General features: G+C 37.1%; 1 protein-coding gene across 2 annotated transcripts in view; it reads left to right on the top strand.

Moving 5' to 3' along the window:
• nwk (nervous wreck) overlaps positions 1 to 19,948 on the top strand; it is a 32,680-nt gene extending 12,732 nt beyond the window's left edge. For both annotated transcript variants that reach the window (XM_069508548.1, XM_034983488.2), the window contains exons 8-18: positions 148 to 333; positions 1,322 to 1,558; positions 4,087 to 4,237; positions 4,787 to 4,947; positions 5,765 to 5,914; positions 6,298 to 6,567; positions 7,076 to 7,189; positions 7,419 to 7,527; positions 9,694 to 9,897; positions 11,595 to 11,629; positions 13,815 to 19,948. In XM_069508548.1, coding sequence (XP_069364649.1) covers positions 148 to 333; positions 1,322 to 1,558; positions 4,087 to 4,237; positions 4,787 to 4,947; positions 5,765 to 5,914; positions 6,298 to 6,567; positions 7,076 to 7,189; positions 7,419 to 7,527; positions 9,694 to 9,897; positions 11,595 to 11,629; positions 13,815 to 14,300 — 2,103 coding nt within the window. In that variant the 3' untranslated portion in view covers positions 14,301 to 19,948. The remainder of the gene's footprint in view (positions 1 to 147; positions 334 to 1,321; positions 1,559 to 4,086; positions 4,238 to 4,786; positions 4,948 to 5,764; positions 5,915 to 6,297; positions 6,568 to 7,075; positions 7,190 to 7,418; positions 7,528 to 9,693; positions 9,898 to 11,594; positions 11,630 to 13,814) is intronic.
• The last annotated feature ends 164 nt before the right edge of the window (positions 19,949 to 20,112 follow it).

Genomic DNA, 20,112 nt, shown 5'->3' with positions numbered 1-20,112 from the left:
CTGACTGGCTGAAACGACGCGTAAATTCTGTAGCGAATGGCTTTGGCTTGTTTAAATCGGCCAAAAAATGACTTACGTGGTGTTAGAAATTAAACAACGATATATTCTATTCTACCATATTATTTACTTTTTATTTATCTTAATTAGTATGAGTTTGAGCCATGCGACAACGACCCGGTCGACACAGTCACCATGGATCAAGATACTGTGTCACAAACTCTAGCGCAAGAAGCTCGACGATGGGCAACCAGAGTCGTAAGGGAGACGGCTCTCGTAAGAGATGCCACTCGTAAACTATACTTATACCAAGCCATGCGAGATGCAGGACAAAAGGTGAGCCAGTTATATCAATATTACAGACGAAAATCATACGAACAGACATTTGTACGCAAATAATGCAAGTACCTCAGCGGTAAATCTTAGCGTTGTAGAAATTATTATTTATTATTTTTATCTATTTATTTTCATAAAATTATAGCATTTACGTGGGCTCTTCGCTTTATGCCTTGTTGACTTGTCTGGGTGGTGCATATTTCTTTACTACATAAGTACACTATTGTACAAGAAACACGATCACGATGAAATTAGATAATCAAAAGAATACCCCGCAGAGTTTGTTGTCTCAGTCTTCTCAGATCAGAGCGCATTTGGAATTTTCGTAGCTTTGTTTTAAGGTTACGTAATTAATTATCATCATTACATTATCAATTCCAAATGAATTTGTAATATTTTAATTTCTAACAAATAATCAATCAAAATCAAAATTAAACAAATAATAATATCAAATAACAATCTTACAAATTCAACAATTAACAATCATAAAATGTACAATGGTATCTATTTTGAATATAAATGATTTGAGTTTGAGTTTGATCCATTTTAACTGCACAATAGAGATGAAACACGTAAAAGATTATCTGAGGTACGCCCGCGTATGTACGGTTAGTTTAAGCTCACATTTATTTTATTTTATATTCAGACACATGTTAGCCCATGACTGCAATCTCACCTAGTGACGATGCAGTCTAAGATGGAAGTGGGCTAACCTGGAAGAGGTATGGCAATTTTTAATAAACCCATGCCCATTTGGTTTCTCCACGGCATCGTACCGGAACGCTAAGTTGCTTAGCGGCACGGCTTTGTCGGTAGGGTGGTAAATAGTCACGGCCGAAGCCTCCCACCAGACTAAACCAGAAATTTAGAAATGATAAAATTCCAAATCCCTGCCAGGAATCGAACCCTGGACCTCGCACTAACCACAGCGCTTACCACTGCGCCAGGGAGGTCGATAAATAGTTACCTGACACAATTTGTACTTTAGGTCGATCCAAATGACCCAAATGGACCTGAACTGGAAGTACGTATGGATGAACTGAGATCAAATATAAGGCGTTCTGAAACATCAAAAGTTAAATATGAGGCTAGGTTGGAGTGCCTACGAAATAGTGGAGCGCCTGTAGATGAATGGTTGAAAGAAATCGACTTGCTTGCAGTACAGGAAACCCTGCCCCGAAGCAGCAGTCTCCTAAGTATCCGCACTGATGCATCAGGTGCAGCAGTGAGTATTTATTTATTTATTTACTATACAAAAATCTACAGCGAAATATTACAATAAGTTTCTTAGACGGTAATTACAGAATTAGAGATTACAGATTTTCTGGACAAAATTAACAAATTGTGAAAATGAGTTAAAACGTTGTATTATATTATATAATATTATTATATTAATATACATACATTAATCAACCATAAGTGAATTCAGAACATAAAATAAGTATGTTAAGTAATATAACAATGTAAAAACTTATTATAGAAAACATAAGTAGTAAAAAAAAGGAAACAAATGTAGAAAATGAATGTGTGAGTTAACAAGGAGAGTAAGACGTCCGCGGATCGGCCCGGCGCCGGCGTTCTTTGGGCATATTGTATATTTAGTACACGACAGGTCAAGATGGCAATCGGGGTGGGGACGCTCCGCACACCCGCGCCAACCCGGTGCGGGATAGCGCGGATGACGTGCGGTTGTGCGGGGTGTCCCCCAACCTCATACCCCGATTGCCATCTCGACCCGTCGCGTACTATATGTATGTATTATCCGTCACGCCACGCCTCACGCAGGTGGATTTTTGCCTAGCAATGCTGTAAGACCCTGCCCACCTGGTGCGAGTGTGTATGTTTAGTGCGTGGGTTAGAGCCGCTATATTCGGAGGAAGTCTACGCCGTAGGCCCCTACGGCGGCGTACGTTTCTGCCAAATCTTAATGTAGCATTCAGTTAATCCATTTCTGAAAGTCTCAACTGAAGAGTTAGAACTGTATCAGGCGAGAACGCAGACGCAGGTTCGAATCCTGCTGGTTCCGCAATTTTTGATATGTATTTAAAATTCATTAGAAACCCAATTTAATATGAAAATATAGGAGATACTTAGTATAAAAGTAGGTACCTAGGTATAATTTACAAAAAAAGAATGAAAAATAATTGGGTCTTCTAAAACCATGCACCACCAAATTTTTATATTATTCTATTTAGCTGAATAGGGAGCTGCATTATTTCAGTCTGATGGTACAGACTATAGTCGAGATTGACGAGATCTGCTGTATGGTGGATTTTCAGGCATTTCTTAAGTAAAGTGCGATCTGAGCTTTGTAGGCGTAAATCGCGAAATTTATTTTAGGTACTCATCTACTTTTTTTAGGTAGGTACCACGTCCTCGTGTTACTAAACTAGTTTAGCGTATTTACTAGGCTTATAACGGAGACATTATGGCATGTTTTTTTTGTTTGATTCTTTATAAAAAACGGTGATAGCCTAGTGGCTAAGACATCGGGATCGAGCCGAGCTCAAACCGAGTTCGAGGAAAGCAAGTTAAATATCACTTGCTTTAATGGTGAAGGAAAACATCGTGAGGAAACCTGCATGAGTACCTGCACTAGGTAATTATTCCACTTCATTTCATATGTACATATGTTAGTATCATATGAAGTTTTGCGAACACGTGTCGCGGCCCCATTCGATTACCTATTCTTGGACTTTCGTTGTGTCCACGTCTTCTGTATAATTTACTAGCGCCATAATTGCTGGGCCTATTAAAGTGACATTGTGAATTATGTCCATATCCGCCCATATATGTAGATGCTACATTCATTTTAATTATTCTAAACCAAATCCATACTAATATTATAAATGCGAAAGTGTGTCTGTCTGTCTGTCTGTCTATCTGTCTATCTGCTAGCTTTTCACGGCTGAACCGTTCAACCGATTTCGACGAAATTTGGTACAGAGGTAGCTTGCAACCCGGGGAAGGACATAGGCTTTTTATCCCGGAAATTTTAGGAGTTCCCACAGGATTTTTAAAAACCTAAATCCACGCGTACGAAGTCGCGGGCATCAGCTAGTTTTCTTTAAACATGAACTTATGACACTCCTCATAGTAAAAAACTTACCTAGGATTAACTTACCTAGGCAAAATATCAAGTTTTTAGATCTTAAACCAATGATAATATACATTTATAAAAAGAGTTACATACATGACTAGAGTTAAGACTTCGAACTAGACACAATGCCTCACCTCGTAGTTATTTCGCCTTCAATGAAGGGAAACTGGACATGACTGACATGTCTGTTCAATTCGTTGTGGATCTTAGGCTACTACACATTATCAAAGAAAACTAGATAAAAGCGATTGAAGTAAGAGGAATCTACCCTTAAAATCAAAGAGATTAGGTATATATAGTACGCGATAGGTTGAAATGGTAATCGGGATGGGGACGCCCCGCACACCCGCATAGCCCCTGCGCTAACCCAGTGTAGAATAGCGCGGGTGGACGTGCGGGTGTGAGGGGCGTCCCCCCGTTTCATACCGTTCGTTTTCCGATTACCATCTCGACCTATCGCATACTATACGTAATCATCATGCGTAATTAGTAGTCCGTTATTTAATTTTTGTGCTCTATGAGCGGGAGCGGTTTTCATTCGCCAATGACTTGGTAAAAAGTCATTCCCTTAAACTTTACGTCGACATGTTTACAATCATTTTAACTTTTTATAAGTAAAGAATTATTATTAACGATACGATGTATTTAATCAGGATCAACCAAGTTCTGATTCATTTTACGACAGCGACAATACTGAAGGTGAAGCCCCAACCACATCAGCCGTGGCTAGTACTTCCGGAGGTCACCAGCGTACTACATCTGGATCATCTCAACATGAAGATGAGCCAGAAGAAGATGAAGACGGTATCTGATGCAAAAATTACCTTTTCTCTGTTTAGCTATTAAAGGGTTTTTTATTGTTTGAAATCTGCGTAGAAAGATCCATTTCAACCGCTAGCGCGGAAAAGTCATTCGAAATTCTAACGTGACGATTCCTCGCTACGCTCAGGGTTCTATATTTGAATTACTCGCTTCGCTCGTGGGTCAACCTTAGACTCCTTTGCTTGCTCTGAATTCCGTACAAACATTCCCGCCAAATAACAACTTTGCAGCCTTGCATAGTAAATTATGATTTTTGTTGACGGTTAAGATACGGAATACCTGACCTACTGAGGGTCGGACTGTGCGGAGCCACTAAATTCCTCTCAGTGTTCTCCCTCAGCGCTTGATGAGAGGCTCCGGGAAACCTTAAAAACTTGAGCCATAAATGCAATGTACAAGTGAATGAAAAAATTTCCTATCAATTTATTTTTACACTTCATTTTAGTCCAGAGCTTCAATTTTATTAAAAGTGTTTTTCATTGTACAATTACAGCCATCACGGTACTGTTACTGACTACTTATCTGTTTTAGCTGCATTAGAAGAAGAACACATGCAAATTGAACAGCTTACAGTCGGATGGGATGACCCTACCCAGGTTAGCTGGGGTGAGACGGAGTCTGAGGCGACTGAGCCTACTACGGAACCACCTGCAGCACCATTATACAAATGCACCGCCTTGTACTCTTATACAGTGAGTTTTTATTTTAAATAAGTATAGATTAATGCGGTGTCCTTTTACATAAGACTCGACTATTGGCCGAAATTAATATCAATCCAATCCAAAATCTCGAATTTGAAGATTGAAAATATTAATCCAGATATATATTTAGTAAAGCGTGCCAATAATTAATTAATCAATAGAGTAGATATATTATTAATTTCAGCCGCTCTATAAATTCTCAAGTTTAAAAATAATTGGCCTAATACGGACCTGAGAATATGGTCACAAATACACTTGCGTCAACGTTGCTGAACTAGACGTTATCATCATCATCATCATCAACAACACTGAGCACGAGTTTCCTCTCAGAATGAGAAGAGTTTGGCCATAGTCCACCACGGATGCGATATGTGCGGATTGGCTGACTTCACACACATTTCAGAACATTATGGGGAACTCGCACCTGCGAGTTCCTGCGAGAGGAAACCTGAATACCTATTCAGGTTTCCTCACGCTGTTTTCCTCACCGTTAAAGCAAGTAATACTTAATTTCGTAAATCGCAGATAACTTCGAAAAGTTAAAGGTGCGTGCTTGGGATCAAAACCCTGACCTCCTGTATAGGAGACGGAAGTCTTAGGGCAATACGCACTCATGTGATCCAAAACCGTGGAAATACGGATATAGAAAATATCTACGTCATATAGGTATCATAAGGTACCATACAAATAGTTCTATGACAACGTCAGAACGTATTTTCACGGACTCGGATCGGATGAGTAACTGCCGTTAACCACTAGGCTATCACGGATCACCCAACATATGTAATCATATTTTTATTTTTTATAGGCGCAAAATCCAGATGAACTGTCCATAATTGAGAACGAACAATTGGAGGTAGTTGGGGAGGGCGATGGTGACGGCTGGCTTCGCGCACGAAACTATCGAGGCGAAGAAGGCTATGTGCCTCATAACTATCTGGACGTTGAGAGAGAACAGGTCAACATTTTTTAATAAAATATTATCGTAAATCAAGTAAGTATATGTTTTAAACAAAACAAAACCAACTCATGTTCCTCTGACGGCTGATGAAACCCCTTAGGAAAATTAGTCCTACATTTCCAAAGATCAGATCTCCCGAACTTAAATTGGACCAACCTTATAGCAGTGTACTGTAACTTATCAGGTTGGTTCAATTCAAGTTCGGTTCAAAACTATTTTTCGAATGTTTTGTTTTTTACCTGAAAGGTATCTTTCCGTTTTGACCAAAAATACAAAATAATATGTCCAAAATAATTGTGCGTATTAGAATTTATAAATCTTCTTCCGTTTAAAAGTTAGCTAATTAATTTTTTGTTCTAAAAATGAACTTCCTTTTGCAGGCAACTAGTGCTCCGGGACTAGTTGCGCAGATATCATTTTCATCCGTGGATTATACGGTGGAAGGGGAAGATGCAGATGTCGTACAGTCTCCAGACCAGATCTCGGTTATTTCTGCTCCCGTCACCAAGCCTGAAGAACCCAAAGCTGAGGAAACGCCAAAGATCGAGACTGAAGCAAAACCTGAAAGCTTGCCAACTCTCGGATATTGTTTCTCTTTGTATGATTATGATGCTGAAGCTTCTGATGAGCTGAATCTCGAGGAAGGGCAGGTCCGTTATTAGAATAAAGTTTCATTTTTTTTCTTATACTATACTATATTTCAGTCCGCGGAAAGGACGTGGTTCATTGTGTATCGTTTAAACATTTTTTGTGAGATTACCTGAGATTTTTTTTTAATTTTCTTTTTTCTTCTTCTTAATTTTTGTTTCCCTGTACAACTAAGGTATTTTTCCTTCGTAAAAATTTGCGAATGTAGACGATTCTTGTCAGATTATAAAGATATCTATAAGATACGTGTTCCAAATAGCGCCAAACAGTGGCCAATGGCCATATTGAATATTTTTCAAAAAAAATATTCTATTTCTAATTTCTAACGTGTCATACGTATGGGGCATAGTGTATACACATCCAAATCTGTTACGGCATGAGTTTATGATATAATAAATAAACTCACATACATACACCCTGAAAGCATCATTTTTCTTTTTTCTGGCAATCGTGTAATAAAAACGACAGTAAGAACAAAAATTCTTTAAAATATAATATTTTCTTGTTTAGATCATCCGCATTGTGTCTCGCAACGCCCACGGTGTGGACGATGGTTGGTGGCGCGGAGAGGCCAACGGCGTCATCGGAAACTTTCCCTCACTTATCGTCGAAGAGTGCGATGAGGTATATTACCGTCACATTATAATTTTACCTAATACCGTAATGACAGAGTTGAGTGGAAGCAACCGGCTTAGCTTTTTGTTATCTACAAGATGCTGTAGTGTTTTGCATTATGCACATATTGATAATGTTGTAAATTTCCTGTTCTAAAGTGTTTGTACTGAGTTCGTAAAGGAATAAATTCCTACATGAGGTTCAGAAGATTATATTCGTTTATATACTTTTGTCATAGAATGGTGAACCACTTAGTGGCGGTGAAGATGATTGGACTCCACCAGATTGTGCCCCACCAGTCTTCGCTTCCCCGCCTGAATCTCCAACTAACGATTTCAATGACGAAAGTAAGTATTGTATATTAAATGTTCTGTACCACACCATTTATTTTCCTTCTTTGCACTGGTCTTTCGTGCCTTGGCAACTTCATAAATGACTCAGGAGTCAGTAGAAAATTTTGAGAGGCGATTGGTAAAAGCTTAAAATTTGTAAGGTTTTACTTCTGCATTACCTCTGAATAGTACCTAAACTAGACTTCAAAAACGGTGGGTTTGGAGATGTGACATTTTTAATTTTTTTATGTTACCAACCACCTTGAAATTTTCTACGAGCTCTGGGCCCAAATAATTATCAATTCTTTATTGGTCAAGCGTTTCGTATCAGAATGACATCGGAATTCGGAAGTGAAGTTGTCTGTGTGCGGATTCCATATTATGTCGGTGTCTTGCAACGCCTGTAATGTATTGTAATAATATTAAGTACTTATTGTAGAGTTGCCATATGAGTAATTACTGCGATTGGATACGCGATAGATAGCTTTTTGGCTGATTGGGTTACAGTTTGTCGTTTTAATTCCCAATTGGCATGGTACATTTTGTTGGAATTACTGTATTTAATGGCACGTTTAACAATCGTTTACTAGCTATTCGTAAGTAACATAAGACGCTGTATCTTAGGTTCATCTTACATCGCCATAAATGCATGATAATTTTGCACGATCATGTTAGTTGTAGGTAAACATTGTAATTTGTTGGCAACAGTTATTAGAACTGTATTTGAAAATTATCCGGATATTTCAAGTGATGAATTTCTTGTAATAACTAGTTAGTATAAATACATTTTGGTAATCATAATCATAAACACCTGTTTATAAAAAAGTTTTTAAGGGCTAACTTCTATTGAAAAATAAATTCATAGAGACCACATTGAAATTAACTATAATATTATAAATGACAATATTGCAAATTATTAGATAGAATATAAGGTGAACCGTCTAATTATAAGCAACTATGGGATATTTAAAAAAACAGTTTAGTGTAGGAATACCGAACGTACCTGTTGTATCTACTTGAATACGATTATTTATTATTTATTAAATAGGGTAACATTGAAAGTATTAATAATAGAAAAACAAATAATTAAAATTAAACAAAAACACATTGATTTGTCTTTAAAGTTTGTTTTATTAGATTTAATGCAATTTTTGATAATAATTTAGATCTTATTTTAACATATAGGTATATATATACTTTCAAAGTTGAATCGGGAATCCATTTTAATGCAGTCACTCGTCTACGGTACCTAATGATCTTATATTTTGGGATTGCTGACAAAAAAACAGTAAGTCGTAAGTTAGGACTACAAGCTCGAATGGTCAGATAAAACAATTGTGCCATGCTTATCTGCGTTTACTACTGTATGATCGATCCCGGGCACGCACCTATAGAATTTCGGACTTATGTGAATTTCAAGCAATTAAATATCACTTACTATAACGGTTAAGGAAAAGATCGTGAGGAAACCTGCATGCCTGAGAGTTCTTCTCCATAATAATATGAAAAGTGTGTGAAGTCTGCTAAACCATACTAGGCCAGCTTGGTAGACTATGACCAAACCCTTCTCATTCTAAGAGGAAACCCTTGCTCAGTTGCTGATTACACATTCGGTGACAAAATATGTCTTTATCGTAATAAAAACAATTCGTAACTTTAACGCTAACCTATTCTGAAGTAGGTACCTATTTGATTCTTTAGAACTTTCAGTGTTACCCACGTACCCGTACTTTTGATAAAATTGGTGTAGTATCTATTTACTTGGTTATTTAAACTTATGCATATAACTTATAACTATATAAGTATAAACAATTCTAAGTTATTATTATGAGTTTTCACTTTATGTATTTTATTATGTGGCAGAGATTATAAGTATAATTAAAGGATTTTTCTTAATTAGGCTTGTCAAACTTCATAGCAGTATCTTCATATTATGGTTCCTTTTAGTATTGCCAGGTAGTGCCTAGATTTCTAAAACATGATATGTACACTTAACAACCACAATAGTCGAAGGCTATTCAAAATATTAGAGAAATCGGTAAAAAGCCAAATTACACTGTATATAGTATATACTCAATTTGGCAAATAATCGATTTCAATTGAAATATGACGATCCTGGCAACACTTGAATTATTTACCCTTCAGTTGAATTATTTACTCCCTATTCCTGGACGCTGCCAGTGATCTTCAACGAAAACAACAATACTAAGAACGCGGCACCGCCCGCGGATCCGCCGCCGCCTCCTCCGCTCGACATGGGGGATTCTATGGACAGTCAACCTGACTTCAGCTTTAATCTAGAACTAAGTAGAATCCACCACGATCAGTATGACACACAGTTCTCAGCGTCACCGACCTCGGCGACTCCACCTGTCACCATTGTCGGTAAGTACTACCTAAGTAAAACAGATGCACAGGGTCACAAAATCTCGTTTAGAGCTAACAACTATGACAGTTACATCAAAACAAAGAGCATTTTTGTGTTAAATATGATCAAAATCGGTTATGTTGTTACAAAGGGTTTTGTACCATGCGTCGTACAAGAAATAACATTTTGAAATTCTTATTATATGTTGTTATAGCGGCAATAGAAATATACATTCTGTGAAAATTTAAAGTCACTACCTATTAGAGTTCACCAAATACAGCCTGTTGACAGACATACAGACGAACGGACGGACGGACAGCGGAGGCTTACTAATAGGGGCCCGTCGGCACCATTCGGGTACGAAACCTTAAAAAAGCAACATTTTGGGTATCGGTCATTCGACATTAATTTATTTATTTATTTATTTTTATTTTTCATGTACCAAAATTGTAGTTACAAAGTAATAATAAATTAAGTTACATTGGAAATGCTTATCTCTAAACAGAGATTTCTTCCAGCTTCCCATTCAAGGTTGTGAGTAATTTTTAGGGTTCGGTACCTCAAAAGGAAAAAAAGTCCGTCCACCTGTTTGTCGTGTCTGTCAAGAAAACCTATAGGTTACTTTCCTTCGACCTAGAATCATGAATTTGAATTTGAAAAAATCGAAAAACGTACATTTGTGGTTAAATCACAATCAAAAAAAATTAAAATGTGTTCAGGAAAAAAATTGTTTACTAAATCTGTATACCTACTTATATAAAATTCCAAGTCCTGACTGACTGACTGACTTGTATAACAACGCTCAGCCTAAACCGCTGGTCCTATAGACAAAATTTGGAGGAGGTGTTCTTTATAAAGAGTAGGTGTCCACTAAGAAAGGATTTTACCAAATTTTACCCCTAAATGGATTAAATGGGAGTTTGAATTTACGTAATCCACGCGGACGAAGTCGCGAGCATAAGCTAGTAACATATGAATAGCAATAACATCTTGTATGATGGTACGGAACCCTTCATGAGCGAGTCCGACTCGCACTTGATTGGTTTTTTTATTTTTATTAGCATTTAAATATCGGATTCGTTGTTTGTGGGCCAAGCTCCCTGAGAGACTAGTGGTTTCTTTAACTTTTCACATCAAAAATCGCGTAAATAAAATGAATATCGAATGCTTCTGACATAGAAAATATTTCTTATTTTGCCACTAAAATTTAAACTCATATCAAGAATTATCCATACTATTAATAGTACAAATTGAAATAGAAGGGTTTATTTATTTTAAAAAACTTTTACAATACTTAAAATAATCAATGTTTTAGAGCAAAGTTAATCAATTGCTCCAATGCCAAGATTATATGTCTGTGCGGGCTAATCTCAGAAACTAATATAGAGATGTGTGAAAGATTATATTGTGTTTAATTTGTAAAGGTTTTGTGTGAATTAGCCGAACTATTACGACATTACTAATTAAGTACGAACTATTATGACATATTAATCCAGTCAGCGTGAGAATTAAACATAGATCAAAAACACTTCGCAGCTCTATAACTTTATTTTCTATAAATTACAATAAGCAAAAACATCGACAGATTTTCGATTGTATGCTTTAAATTGTTTTTACAATTCAACTGAAAATCTGTGGATACTTTGAGCAGTAATGGATGGTCGCCTTGAGTTCGCATTTAATAATCTGAAATGAATTCCTTTTCATGCTTCAGTCGATGAGGTTGTCGCTGATATGTTTGAGGAGGAGGTTTGGCTTTTTTACACTATATATTTTTACACCTTTATAATTTATGGTCCGAATGTCCGCAGGAAGTATTTAAGAGATGCTTGATGAAAACTGAAAGTTTGTTTGATGGTTCTGTGAGTCCTAGTGGGTATTGGCACATTAGACCTGTGCTGAACTGCGGCACGTTTGCGAGTTATATGTTTTTAACTGATATGTTAAATTGTTTTTGTTTTTTAGTAATAAATGTAAAATGGCACATGATTGCACCTAAATCTGTAGTTGTATATATAGTTGTATATATATATATATTTTTAGACCATGCCAAAATATATCTCATAAAAATTGAATCTGCACAATAGCTGTTACGTGTCTTCTAGAAGAAGTTATTGCAGTCATGGCAGATAACTATTTGAAAATACTTGTCAGTTCCATCTAAAATTTAAAAATGACAACCCAACTTGTATCGGTAGCAACTTAACAAACCTTCCATCTGGCAGGTCTAGTAAAAGCTAAAGTAAAAGTACCACCACACCAACTGTCAGACTGTGACCTAAGTATAGACCATAATTTAACTTTACTCAAAGTCGAGACGGATATGTTTCTGACGATTACTTTTAGCTCTAAAACTGAGTGAAATCAAGGTACGGTCGATGATAATTATATGTCTCAGCCTCGGCGTTGGCCAAGCATCTCCACAAAATTTCCAACGGGCTCTCGAACCAAGTTCAGCTGGAAGCCTTCAGTGTGTAACATAAGAGCTTGTAGATGCCTCTTATTTATGTGACTCAAGCTTTTATAATTCAAGCGATCGGACACAAAGTGATAATTTCGTCAATTAATTTACTTGAGGAAGGCCAATACACATTACTGACCTATGATTACATGACATTAAAAGGTACATCATCATCATCATGATCAACCCATCGCCGGCTCACTACAAAACACGGGGTCTCCTCTTAGTGAGAGGGGTTTTGGCCATTGTCTAACACGCTGGCTATGTGCAGATTGGTAGACTTCACGCACCTTTAGAACATTATGGAGAACTGTCAGGCATGTAGGTTTCCTCACGGTGGTTTCCTACACCGTTAAAGCAAGTAATATTTAATTACTTAAAATGCACATAACTCTGAAAAGTTAGAAGCGCGTGCCCGGGATCGAACCGCCGACCTCCGATTAGAAGGCGGACGTCCTAACCACTAGGCTATCACAACTATATTAAGAGGTACACACACCTTTTAATGTCATGGTCTCAGCTTTCGTAAAGACATTTCTTGAGAAAATACCTTGTTAATTATTATACGTGTATTATGTAAAAAAATCTGATCCTCAAATTTCTGTTTTACTTGTATTATGATACGTTCCTATTTACTAAATTTCATGATTCTAGGTCAACGGGAAGTATGAGTTTTGTTTTATGCATTTTCATTGCGTTGACAGAAACTTGATTATTTTTGAGCTCCAAGGGACCGTAGACTTAAGTGTTTTAAGTATATTAATTTAAACTAGATAACTCCACGCGTGCCTATGAAAAAGTGACAGACAGATGGATAACAAAGTGATTACGGATTGCTTAGCTAATAGTACCTACTATAGCTGCTGTTACGTTACGTTATTTTGCATTTGTGACCGATCGTCTGGAGTCTCAAACAGTTATGCTATGTGTTTCACCGCTTAACCTGTGCTAATTACTAGATATATAGTACCTTATTTATAATATTTGAATATAATATTATTAAATGCAAAATAAAACTTTATCTATTTAACATAATTTAATTGAATGGAATAATAAATAAAAACACTCATGAACAAATATTTGTGCCTGCCTAATCGGTTATGCTTTAACGATCGAGCTGTTTTAACTCTTGAGGACTTTTTTATAATATTTTAAAAAAACATTTAAAGTATCTCAACTTCACGATAACATCACCAGCATGACGGCTTCGTTTGCATGAAAAAAGCTGTTAGAGAATTATTTTAGTTATAATTAGTATTATGCTTATTTGATCTCTTCACTGGCAGAGAGTAAATTATAATACGTAAAATAGGTACTAGTATAAAAGCTGTTTTAAGAGTTTTACTTTCAATCGGATTACCTGTGGCTTTTGATGCGACAAGAATGTACTTGTAAAAGTTCACAACGAATAGCACAACTTAATACTTTGTTATACTTAGAAATGAGACCTACAATGAAATGTTTTGTCACCAGGAAGTGGAGGAGTTGCCCCCCGCCCCGAAGCCGAAGCCTGCGCCACCACAAGTTGAAATAACAAAGGAAGATTGCGGGCTAGGGGTAGCGCAGATCGTAATCACAGCCGCCACCCCCATGATGGAGGAACCGGAGCAGCCTTTCCCCCCACCCGAGCCCGAACCGCAGCCCGAACCAGCGCCCGAGTCGCGAGTCGAGGAGCCCGAACGCTCCGAAGACAACGAGGATGAAGAATCTTCCCTCTCCGAACAGACTGCCGTGTGCCTTCGCGATTCGGAAGAGGGCCACGCCGACTCCGCTCCCCATCCCGCTTCAAGCTCAACGGCCTCCGAAGGAGAGTCGACCGGGGCCTCGGTGGCATCGGGTCCCCCTACTGCCCCGCAGTCCCCACCGTCAGCCCCCCGGGCTGGCCGGGCCTCAATCCCCGATGAGCTAGAACCGGCGCAACTAGCGAGGCTCACAGATCTCAAAGAATCCAACGCTTAACTCTTGACTGTTTTTCTAATGAAGATATCATACAGACTTTGACCACAACTGTATTGGAATAACTAAGTACGCATTATTTAACCTTATTATAATTTTCCTGATAACGAGACATTTATAGCATGTTTCAGAGTTTTTAGATTATTTACAAAAAGACCGTTTCTCACACATGAAGCCATTTTTCAGATTAATACACCTATACCTAATCTGAACATTAGGCCATAAGCATCGAATCCCTAGTATCTAAGTTGTAAAGCTAATATTAAAATTTAGGCAATTATTGGCGGTTTTGTAAATTCGAACCTTTCGTTTAAATGTGGTATAATAATATTAATAATACCTATATATTGAGGGTTGTAAATTAAAATCGAAAAATTAGTACAAATCCAAGATTAGAATATGTCATCTTTGGCTTTGTTTTCAGTTGTTTACCCTGAGCCATTTTTTCAAAATACCTACATACCAACCTATTCTTACTTAGTTTATTAAAATACCTACTTCAGATACTAGAATGCCTGTATCTGAAGTAGCATCAAACCTAGGTAAACTTTATTATTGCTATTCAAATGACATATTTTTATTTCATTTGTTATAAAAAACTAACACTTGTTAAAATTATTAAATTATTTATCAATCGTTGAAAACAATTTTTATATTAAATCAATAATATGATGAGTTAGGTCAAGAAGTTTGACATTAAAAATTACCAGTATACATACTCATAATTTTCAAATTCATTAATTTAAGACTTAATGCTAGCATAAATGAAAATGTTACATAATTGCCTTTTTACAACATACCTATTATACAAAAAATTTGGAGCCTACTCGATCGGATAATTTTGTATTGCTATTGGTACAGTTTGTAGTTATATCAATTGATATAGTACTATGTACTTGTCACCTTCATTCTTCATTGTTGTCAGTGATCTTATATCGACTAGAAGCTAGTACAATTGTAATCCGTTTGCCGTTTGACACAGGTCTCTGAGGTAGCGCCAACACTTCATATACTTGGCCTATCCATCATCATCCACAGCCACTTTCCGGGTGTAATGGCGGCAACTAGCCAGGAATGGTCTACCACTTGGTTTGCCGAAATGTGGCCAATCACTAACTTTTTGCAATTTTTTTCTCACTAGCTTTATGCCGTGACTTCGTTCGCGTAATTTATAGCCCATAACACTCAAGTATAGTGTAGTTATCTATCAGTGAAAGTATTTTTAGAATCGGATTATTTCTTAGTTTCGCAGTTTCGATGTGTTAGTGTAGCAAAAGAAAATCAAAGTATGTAATTGATCTTTGTTCATTTAATAGAATACTTACGCCTATGTCTTGTGGTTCGTGGATAATCCTATCACTATCAGTGTCCACATTTCGACGCCGAAGTTCATTAATGGTATGATGATGGTGGTATGATGTATGGTATGATGGTACTGGTGGTGAGATACTAGATTGTTATCAAAATCACAAGTTTCCATATGAAATGAAAATTCAAGGCTAGTTTAGCTACTTATTGAATTGCAAGCCATAGAAAACAATGAACATTGGTGAAACCAAAACTGATACAAAAACAAAAAGGTCAGTTAGCTAAGTAAGATAATTATGAATTTTTCTTAGATCTTTTTTGTAGTTTTTATTCAGAGCTGACTTTTACAAAGTTAGTTATTATTAAGTATAGAAATATGATTTTTTTTAATAACTTGGAAAATAATATGCACACCATGAGTCTGGCCTCCAATAATAATTTTAGTTACAGCCTAGAAGTATCAAAATGATCTTGGAAAAAAAATTATTAAATTTTTATAGCTTTTAACTTAAATGAGGTAATAAAGATCAATAATGCGCTTTTCAGCTCGAAATTTTTGTAAGAATCGTATTCTTTTTTCCTCTATGGACCTCAAAACAAATGAATATTAATTGGTTATGAAATAGGTAGGTACGTGACACATTTTAAAAACCAAATAAATCGTTAGAAACCGCGAGCGCCCTTTCATTTACAAAATATCGCATCGCAGATCCAAAGTAGAAAAACTACTAACTGTCCTACCTAACTTCTGTGTAATACTCACTAAATATTTTATGAAATAAAAACTGATGAAGATAAAAAATGTGATCTAAGCACTGATATTAGGGATTTTACAGATGGACTGCATTTGACGTAACTGCCGATCGTCTACCTGGCGACTGCGCAGTCCGCATGTAGTTCACAGTTTCACAACTGTACGCCGATTGCACGCAGTCTGCGAAGTCGGTCGGCAGCTGCGATGGAATTCACTGCAATAAAATCGCATCCCGACTGCGATTTCGCATTCAGTTATCAAGTCCAAATGCAGTCTGTACAAACACGTCGACGAATTTGCACCGGTGTTCTCCATTTTTAAATAGTTAATTAAATTGTGGAGTGGGAAGCGGTCGTATTAATGTAGAAATGATGTATATATTATGTTTAGCTGGTGAAGTACCTATATTATAAAATATAATAATAAAACTGTTTAGCTGCAAAAGTTCGATGTAGGGTGTTTTGATAAAGTAGACCTAGCTTGTTGGTCGGAGACGAAACAAAGTAGTGGTTTAATTTTTTGAAAGTTGCCTTTACATTGTCTTTACGTTGTTCAAATGTCGAATGGGTTATATGAAGATACGAGTTAAACGACGTGGTGTAGGTAGAATTTGTAGTCGGTACCTACCGGTAGACCTCAGAGCATGCAGAATCGACACTGCCCGGGCGATGACAATTTTGTACACAACCTCTGGGCAGAGTTCTCAAGTATCGATTAAATTATCTATTATTTACGCAGAATTGCCCGACCATTGCTTACGCTGTTGAAACAGTGGTGGGCAACGAATGGCTGCGGCATTCTAAGTCATTTAGTAACAAAGGTATTTACTTTCACAGAAATGGCCTAAAGCTTTAAAATATTCAGTCTAAGAACTGTAAAGGTAAGTACCTATCTACTAACTACTTTTATAGGTGTATTTTTTTAAAATAATATTAGCCACGCTCTATATAATTGAGGTAAACTGCCGTCAACAAAAACATATTAATATAGATATTATGAGCATAACTCTTAACTGAGTAGGTTCCTGCGGTAGTAGAGCGATGCGGCAGGGGTGTGATGACGTGACGCGAGAGCTCAGTGATCGGTCAACTTGTGACGACTATCACCCTAACGCGCCACCCCACTACCGCAGGAGACTACTCAGTTAATACGCTATACCTATAGCCCCAAATAAATATTCAAAAAAGCCAAACCGCACACATTTACAACTTTTAAATCCATAAGCTCAAGTCGTTTATATGATGAAAAAGGTCTTGACTCTTGACCCACTGGCAGACAGACAGACAGACTGGTAGGGAGACCGCGGAGCAGAGGGCACAGTGGACGAGGCGGAGGATGGGACGCGGGCGACGTGCGCGGGAGCGCGTTGTTGCCCGTTGGGTCCACGGGGGGAGGAGGCGCACATCGTTGGTGCGCCTCGGACGTGTGGTGGGGGACCTCGTGAGCGGGGTCCCCGGTGGAGGGTCCGCCTCGGCGGATGTCGCTGACTGGGTCGCGGTGGTTTGCTTCGGCGTTCCCGTGACCCAGTCGCTAGGCGACGTGCAGAAATGCCGCTGGGTAGGGAGACCGCAATGTGCCATAACCCTAGAATTTATGTTGACGCATTAACCTATATGTACATTGTACACCACTAATTTTTAATTAGGTATTATAAAATAGGCTTCTTAGTCAGAACATCGATTCTTGACACGTTTATAGCAGTTTATTAAATTTAAATCGAGTGTTCTAAAATATAAATAGTCCGTAATAGATGACTCCTCACGCGCTATTTTAACTCTATGGGTCAACTGTCATATCAAACATACGGTTCACCTTTAAAATAACGACTTAAATCGTACTTTTGACATGAAATTTGATAGTAAAAATTAAGATAATTAATTAAATTGGCGCATGAGGAGTTAAATTTTACGCGTTATATAGAACTTTTGCTGTATCTTTTCCACAATGTTATAATTATACCATGTCCCCACACTATGAAACAATGTTAGATGTACGAGTAGGTACCTAAACTCACCGTTAGTTAAAAATGGAAGGTTTTAAATAGTTTGCACCTAACACAACAATTAACACCTTAGAATGAAAAGTTTTGTTTGTTGGAAAACCAATATATTGTTAGTGGCTAATTACTATTATTTACTCGTACAATTGTTACCTACTTTATTATTAGTATACCTTACTACCAACTTGTACTTGTTTGTTAATTGTTTTGTACCATATGACTTTAATATTCATGTGAGTAAAGTAGTCAGTTATAAACATAAAAGCACACATTTTAATTGTACCTACCTACCTAATTTAAAGAAAATTCATGTTATGTAATAGGTAGAGAAGGAAAAAGTACCGGTCTTATGAATTTCTCCTTCGTATACGCACATTTAGAATACAATAATAATTTTATGGTATCTGTCAAGACAGGCTAATATTGCTGTGCAATTTTCATCTTAAGTATAGTTCCCGGCAGTTAAATATCTAGTCGCGTCTGACCTACGATGCAAGTGCGAGCTCGCACAGGTATTGTTCCACGCGCTCGTGTACTGTGTACGAATGTAGCACTCATACTAATGCAGATGCAGGCGCGGAGCGCGGGCTGGTGTGTTCCATTCCCTCGCGTCGCGCGCCCCACTGACGCCTAAAAAATGCTATTACGACGCGTCTTGCAGTCAACTTCAAGAACGTCTATTAAATTGGCGCGGATTACAAATAGGTATAGTTTTAATTAATTATCATGAGACTAAATTGTTTTACCAACAGTAATCAAATGAATAAATATTTAACTGGCTGGTAACGCATCGGCAGTTACACTGGTGCTGCAAACATTCGTGGGCGGCGGTTATCACTTAACATCAGGTGACCCGCCTGCGAGTTTACTCGCTATCTCTATTAAAAAATATATATGAATACATTAGTACAGGATAAATAAAACACGAGTTATAAAAAGTTACAATACCAATTCAGTAGTACCACATTTTTACCTCGAGTAAACTACAATGAGCAATTTCCCTGTCTATTTGAGGTAGATTATTTTATTATTATTATGAAGGTATTAAATAAGTTAAACAATATTAAGAGGGTTTATTCACGCACTTCAGTCCGCTCTTAACAAACGTAGTGTGGCTCTTATTTGAACACTAACCAAGTAGATACAAGAACTAATAGGTATTCTGTGTCAGTGGTTTTCCTGATTTCCGTTGATTATATTTTATTTTCAAGTTACAGGGGCTGGAGGATGTACATACAAATCTTTAAACTCGTGTAACTTTAAAAGTATTGTGTAACTACGACACAGATATTAGTTTTTAAAACATGTGTACATCATTCACTTTAGTTACTCAATACTCAAATGATGGAAGTCCTCTGTCCAGTTATAGGTAGGTACCTGCCTTATTTTAAACTAGCAGATACCCGGCGTGTGCTACTAACATCGGTTGGATGGTTTCAGTCTATTAAACGGACATAGATCGTTTTTTTTTAAATATTAAGGTAGAAATCAGAAATAATTTTCATTGTGATGGTTTCTTGTTTCACATACAATCGACTGTATTTTGTTATAGCTACATAAAGTTAAAAATAATCTAAATACCTATGGCTTTAAGAAAATTGTTATTAAAGACGTAATGTTTTATTCATGAGAGAGGACTGTAGCACTCTGTAGACGAATATTGAATTTGAAATACACGATTGCATAATGTTTACAATATTACGTTGTATGTAATACTTGACTTACAGAAAAACTTACATAACTGATCTAAAACA

The sequence above is a fragment of the Maniola hyperantus genome, chromosome Z (assembly GCF_902806685.2).
Source record: "Maniola hyperantus chromosome Z, iAphHyp1.2, whole genome shotgun sequence".
NCBI classification, from domain to species: Eukaryota; Metazoa; Arthropoda; class Insecta; order Lepidoptera; family Nymphalidae; genus Maniola; species Maniola hyperantus.
Note: the sequence above shows the minus strand (reverse complement) of the source record. Positions and strands in the feature narration are given on the sequence as shown.